Here is a 7508-nt window from a genome sequence, read left to right as displayed (position 1 = left end):
TATATATATATATATATATATATCATAAAGTTAATAATGAAAGAAAAACATATTGAAGCTTACAAAGGTGAAAGAAACAAGATGAGTGCAATGATGTTCCCTGAAAATTAACAAATTAAACTCAAGTTTACTATTATCATCTTAAAAAGAAAAATGAAGGAAGAATAAATTAAATTACACCAAATAATAATAATAAACTAACCAATAACACCAACAGCAAAACGAGCAATTTCTTTATTGAAAACCATGGTTGAGAATTATAAGCAAAAGAAAATTTTAAATTATGAATTTTGAAATCAAAAAAAGAGATATGGATAAATTTATAAAAGAAAATTAAAGGTGTTGGATTTTTCCAAAAACACACAAAAAAAAACTTAATTTTAAGCAGCATGCAACAAGTAAATGTCCCTTGCATGACATGTAATATTGTTGGGTCGGTGAAGAAAATGTAGGGATCGAAATAATCTGGATGTCATGCGAAAGCTAATAATTATAAATGTAAAGTGATAAATCATATGAGGAAAGACAATTATAATAAAGAATTATGCTTTTTCTTTCTCAATTTATGTGGCATTCTTTGGATTTCGAGATTTAAACAGATTTATCTTTAATAGTAAATTTTTATACCTTTTAAATATTTTAAATGATCAATTATTATGACGTGAATATTGTTTATATAATTTATAAATATACAAATTTCATTTAAAATTTTGATAATTCTATGCATAAACCTTTAATCATATTTAAACGGCTTGACTTGCAAAAAACGAAAAATACCTATTAAATTAAAAGAGAGAAAACAAATAGTATTAATATAATTTGACTAAGTAATACATTAGAAAAAATTAATGAAAAAAAAACACAAAAACTATCGAGAGAAAAACTCCACCTTAATTAAATTTTTTTTTAGGGGAAATCTCCAAAAAAAAAATGAAAGATAAAAGAGTTCTTTTGCACTGAGAACACCCTTTGTATAAAGAAGAGATTAAGATTAAAATATAGCTGTGGTAAAATTAAAATAAAAATGTTAGAGAGAAGAAATATCTTCGTAAATAATAATGGAGTTAGAATTTTCTTTAATGGTTCGAAATGTTATTTTATAATTTATATCAAGCGTTTAATTTGACATATTTATTTGATCAAATATATAATCAAATGTAATTTGAGAAAAAGTAATTATACTTTTCGTTTTAATTACACTCTTCGATTCAAATAATAAAAAATAAAAGACCAAATAAATAAATTACATAGATAAGAGAATATCGAAAATACCTCTTATACTGTTACATTTACCACTCTCTCAATATAGAATCTAATTTTTGAAAAAAGAAACAATACAAAAGTATATCATATCAAATTTAAAGTAGTCGTACTATTGTCACTTATATTTTTCGTTATATTAAATCGACTCTTATAGCGATTTATCCCCCAATTGTCATCGAATTTAATAAATTTTTAATTTCAATTTATGTGACATATTTTGTCAAATTAAATTCGCCCCCAAACTCGTGACAGTACATGAACTTTGAGAAAAGAGTAGAAATAAATTTTGCATGGCCCTCTCTTTTTTGGACAATAAATAAATAAGACAAACGCATATTACTCTTTTTAATTTCTGTGCCAAATTGATCCTCATCCATTTCAAGCACGTAGTTTTGTGTGAGATAGAATCAATATTTAATTTTATAAATTTAAAATAATTATTTTAAGTGTTCACCATTGTATTCTTAACTTAAAATTTATATATATTCAATTAAAAAAGTTTAAATATAAAAGAAAAAATTATTGAATTTGATGAATTGTTACATCAACTTCAAACTCCACGCCTAATGGCTAATTATGCATGTTTTAAATAGAGATGGATGCAAAAAATAATAATAATATACAAGAGTGCATCGTGTAATTACGGGTTTAAATACATTTACTTGGAAAACACTCGTTAAACAACAATAGAAATATTTGTGGACCAAATTATTTGTACTACTAGGGGTATTGTTCAAATTATTAACTTGAGTATATTTGTGTTCAAATTTCACATAGTTTTAAGAGTATCTTTTAAGTACTCCTCGCCCGAAATTTCAAAGACACACTTATACTATACTAAGGTCCTATCACCCTCTGAACTTATTTTATAAATAATTTCTATCTCTTTTCGATCTACGTGACATTAGCTTGAAAAAAATGTCAACACATGCTGGACCCACAAAATAATGGCACATAGGTCAAAAAAGGGTTTTTAAAATTATTTATAACATAAGTTCAAGGAGTGTAATAAAACCTTAGTATATAGTATAAATGTATCTCTGAAATTTCGAGCATAGGTTGAGGAGGTACTTGTGCATTTTCCCAATTTTTAACCCTATTAGATCTTCCCATCACATTTTCAACAAATTCTATATGAACTTCTCATTAATTCACTAACAACTACTTTGAAGATCTTTGAACTTCCAAGAGCAACTTTTGCTTTTAGGTAAGAAAAGACTTAGTAATCAAACAAAGAAAAGATATAGTAGTTCAAGTCATCAAGAATATTAATGTTATCAACAGGTTATAAAAAAGATCGTAGCTACGCAAACCCAACATCAGCTCTTAATCTTTTTACTATATATATAATTTCACCCTTTGAAGTTGTTGCATTTGTACAGGAGTTCCCTGTTTACTCAAAATTGTTAAAACCAATCAAATACTTACTATATAGCTGAGAGTAAAGTTGAACTAAAATTTCAAATTGAATGAAGTAGTTCATTGATCTGCATTGATCCCAAATATTCGAACCTTGTGCATGTTGGGAAATTTAGCAACCACAAGTATGAAAACTGCGAATGTGTTGAAGAACAGCATTGGGTGTTGATAGTCAGTTGTATGGGAAGCTATCAAGTACCTATTCAATGAAGCAAGTTTAGAACATATTTGTAAAGGCAAAAGATGAAATCGTCTTAAACAAGCACGAATCAATTAAATTGAAGTACTCCATCTCTTTTCTCCAGAAAATGAGAAAAAGAGGGAGTGTGATGTATCTGTTGGCAGAGACTAGACAAATGGCAAAAGATCATGTCCTATCAACACCATTAGAACTATATTACTTTTATCAGAGAACAAGCTATCACACGAGAGCTCCAGTTCATTGTAAAGACGGGTAAAAAGTTTCATGCACAACCAGTAAGCAATATGATGAAGCTCTTTTTCTTCTCATAGATCAGTAATACGCAAACACATTATGAGCACTATTTAGAAATCCAGTCCATTCATCCACACTCGTGGAGGCATAAGTAGATCTGAATCCGAAACATATTGCACTTCTACATTTGAACGTAGGAGTGTGTTATTATTGATGAACATAAAGATAGTAGAGCATGTTTTGTCCAATAATGTGCCAAGAACACTTCGCTAAAATGTTATATTTTGACTTTCACCACATAATAAAGTTGATTGGAACCAACATTTAAAAGATCAAGCTAAAAAGATCTCATAACAACCAAATCAAAATATATTCTTTAAACTGATAGGTTATCGGATTACTTAATTTAATATTACGGCTTCTAACACGGCTTCCACCAAAAAAATGATTATAGCATTAGGTCTGGAAGATTACCTCAGATCAAGGTGATATTTTGTTGGAGAAACTACTAGGAATCTATTGTAAAAATGCTTTCAGCACAATTATATTGCATACACTTGTTGAGTGTTACAACGAAGATATACAAAATTACTAGTTTCTCATCATTTTTTCCTGTAACGGTGTTGTCAAAGGCACACTTAAGCCTTGAAGCGAGGCTCAAAACATGTTGAGCACTTCGCCTCGCTTTATGTGCGCATCAGTGCCGTCATCAAGGTTCTACGGCATAATTTTCCTTGTCAATGAGCCTCTTCTGAAGAGGTGACACTAATCAATTAATGTTTCACTTTATCTTAATCTTTTTTCAAATTTCTTTCTCAATATATTTATCATTCATGTTTAGAAAATAAGGTTTGGACTAAACATATATATTTGCTTTGTTTCTCCCTTTGCACCTTTTTTTATTAATGTCCACAATTTATTTGCACTTTACGCTTAAAGCCCCAACGGACCTTAGAGCTTTTTTATGCTTTTCACCTTTGATAACAAGTCCGGCAATTCTATAGTACCAGTTGGACTGATAGTTTAACCAACAACAACTATGCCTCAGTCCCAAACTTTTGGTTGACACCCTTGCTAGTACCTTTTCTAGTTCAATATTATCCAGTCCTAGATCAAAAATGCTTGTGTTAACAGGTCTAAGGTGATCTCAACTTTAGCAGGAAAATGTTATCATAGAAACCAACACAATCATGGTCCAAAATATTTTCCCTTACAGTCCATATTGCAGATTTTCTAGGTTCCTTCTTTTTTCCCCTTTTAAGCAGATGTCAATGAATATCCAATATTGTTTCATTTTTCACTTCCTTCCTTTTACAGTAGAACTCACTGCTTGTCTCTACAAAAACTAGCCATCAGACATTATGCTGTTTCACAGCATTCAATCCTCTCTCATTATTGATTAGTCTCGCTGTGTCACAATAGACGAAGCTTTACATATAACTCTCCTTTGTGCTTATATTATTGGAAAATCCTTTTTTTAGAACATCTGACTTACATATAGGTCAACATCAAAATTAAGGCACCAAAGACCTCAAATTTTTCTGGAAACTAAGAGTATGAAATCAATTAAAAAAAAGCAACCCAGTCTCTCATACAGCTAAACCAATGTCAATAAGTTCACTTCTTTAACTCAAAGACTCTAACTAACTTTGCCAATGACTGAGAAAGCCATTGTTTCCTACTTCAATACTCGGTTAATAATGGGTTTTCCGTGGATAAGACTAAGTACTTTATTTTCAAAATAGTACAAGAAGGTACCAAAAAGTTTACAAGGGATCCAGGCTTAATTGACTACAGAAAAACAGAATTTAGAAAGTACTTGGTGGATAATGGTCTTGTCTTTCTACTCTTCTCACTTAGATACCAAAATTGGTTTACAGCAGGCTTCAATCTTGCGAGGTGCCATATTACCAATTTTGTGTTAGAAAAACTTTTATTCTGGTTGACACTCATAAGTCCATTTTGCTACAACCTCCATACACATATTTTCAATAATATAGGCTTAGTTCACTAGGATTGTAAATAAGTACCCCATTATTTACTCCACGACATTAAGGAATTGCGTAGTTCTTTGATTACTTATACAGAGATTATAATTTGGGATTGTCATGAGGAACTATGATGCATAGATTGTTATACCATGAATGATAGCACGTGGATCCTTATATCGCAAGCACAAACCTATTGCTGACATCACAGATGAAAGCTGCAACCAATGATTTACACAATGAAATGAATACTTACAGCACCACAGGAACAACTGTCAGAAACTTCCTATTGGGAGTAAGCTGGTTGCCATTATCCATTTGCTCCCACCATGTCAATCTGTTGTAGATACCCTGGTCTTCAGCAAATGGTGTTCCCTTCTTCCAGTGAAAACAGTGATATGTGACCTGAAGATAAACAGACGAGAAGTTATGCACAAATGAGATAGAAAAGCCTGTTAGGTGCACAACAAGCTTCCCAACTCTGCTATGTCATCTGGTAGTTTTCAGGATTTTACAGAAATATCAAAATTTAGCATCTTAAAGGAAAATTAAATGAGTGCCTACTACATTTCTTATGTATTAAGTATCTCAATATTTTCCAGAAGAATATAGCAGAGTACAGAAGTGAAATCTATTCCAAACAAAAGCGAAGCAAGAAAAGCTTAAACCATAATAAGGGAAAGGTACTAATGCCATAATGGATGATGATACATTTCATACACTGATGAAGTTTTAACTTATCCAAAAAAATTATCTCTTTTGAAAAATATTCCCTAGAATAAAGGTACTGATTCACTATATACTCCTCATACCACAAGACTGGTAAAATTTGAGAAATCACAAGGACCATATGCATGTACCATAATGAGGACAGCCTCGTTCACTAAATCCTGTATACATGTCCCAGAATGACCTATAAAGGGGAAGCCTGGTGTACTAAGCTCCCGCTATTTACAAAGTCCATGGAAAAAGACGACCACAAAGAATCTATTATACGCGGTCTTACCCTGCATTTACAAAAAAATGTTGTCTCCGAAACTCAAACTCATGACCTCATGGTAACAACTTTACCAAAATGAAGTATAATTCAATCAAATTGGAAGCAGAAAACAAACATCCAGGCTTTAAGTAGCCATATATAGGTTTTATCAATACTATCATACACCTCTTCCAACAGAAAACCAGTCTAAGATCCATTGCCTCCCAATATCCCAGATCTCAAAAACCATAACACAGTCAATTAATCATAAAACGCATATTCCAAAACCAGATCAATACCTAAAAATCCTTCCAAAAAAAAAAGAAAAATGAATACGTACAAGGAAATGAGCGAGATTGACAATAGTCCATGCCATGCCGGATGAGGACCCAAAAACAGAGAGCACAACGAGCCATGAGAAGAGCAGAATGAATATGTAAATAGTCCAAACTCCAGGATAGGTGAACCACTCAGTATTCCGATTCAGATCCGTGGTTGGAGCAGCCCTCACATACAAATTCGCCATCCAAATGGATCGAACAATACTTTCAACCCAATCGAAAAAAATATCAATACAAAACTTGAAGAAGAAACAATTGGATATGGCGATTAATATCGCATTAGTATGAGTATTTGATCAACGAAAAACAGAGACTCACGAAAACGAAGAGGGGATAGGTGGCTGCTATGGGTAGGGGTGGTGGGACCGCTGAGCCGTAGAGGGGAAATTCATCTCACCTTCTTTTTGACAAATGATTGTTAATCCATATTTTTAGTCATTAACTCTTTTTTTAATCTCACCTAATCACAAAAAAAGTAAAGTAACTCTAATTAATTGAATATTTTTTTGTAGTAGTATTATGCAACCTTAACCCTACACTCAATGTATTGCCATTTATTTTTTTATCTATTAAAAATAAATTAAACTATCCAAAAGTTGAACAGGTAGACACACATTCTATGTGGTAATCCACACATGACATCATATGTGTATCCTACGTGTGTCACATAGGACGCATGTGTTTACTTGTTTAATATTTAAATAGTTTAAATATCTACTTTATGCCTGCACCCAAAGTTGGAGGGCATGAATGTCACTTGAAGCCGAGTTAAATATCATATTTATGTATTATACCTATTTAAAACAAAAAAAGATTTAAAATACCTTTAAATTGGTACGAAATTGAACAAAAATGCCTAGTTAATAGTTATAGGTTTTGAATAAAAAATGTTTTCTTCTTCTTATAACACATTTCATTTCTTAATACTAGTACTAGTATGTACAAGAATTTTAATATTAGAAGTCTTGCTTTAGAAATTACTCCTTGTGGGAAAATGTTTACATTCATCTCGTAGCAACAAATTATGCAATTTAAACTTTGTTGCCTATTGGCCCTCAGTCAATATTGGCTATTTTTTTTTT

At 31.4% G+C, this 7508-nt stretch overlaps 2 protein-coding genes across 2 annotated transcripts in view; both read right to left on the bottom strand.

Annotated features, from left to right (window-relative positions):
* Positions 1–248, bottom strand: part of LOC107006935 (bidirectional sugar transporter SWEET7) — a 3417-nt gene extending 3169 nt beyond the window's left edge. The window contains exons 1-2 of the mRNA XM_015205441.2: positions 203–248; positions 64–100 (exon numbers count right to left, since the gene is read on the bottom strand). Of these exons, the coding sequence (XP_015060927.1) occupies positions 64–100; positions 203–248 (83 nt within the window). The remainder of the gene's footprint in view (positions 1–63; positions 101–202) is intronic.
* Positions 249–2507: 2259 nt separating this feature from the next.
* Positions 2508–6830, bottom strand: LOC107005470 (uncharacterized protein C119.09c-like). The gene is made up of 3 exons (XM_015204069.2): positions 6426–6830; positions 5363–5511; positions 2508–2881 (listed from the first exon to the last, which is right to left on the bottom strand). The coding sequence occupies exons 1-3, from the start codon at positions 6609–6611 to the stop codon at positions 2743–2745; spliced, it is 474 nt and encodes a 157-aa protein (XP_015059555.1). The 5' UTR covers positions 6612–6830; the 3' UTR covers positions 2508–2742.
* Between the last annotated feature and the right edge of the window lie 678 nt (positions 6831–7508).

This window comes from Solanum pennellii, chromosome 12 (assembly GCF_001406875.1).
Source record: "Solanum pennellii chromosome 12, SPENNV200".
In the NCBI taxonomy this organism is placed as follows: domain Eukaryota; kingdom Viridiplantae; phylum Streptophyta; class Magnoliopsida; order Solanales; family Solanaceae; genus Solanum; species Solanum pennellii.
Note: the sequence above shows the minus strand (reverse complement) of the source record. Positions and strands in the feature narration are given on the sequence as shown.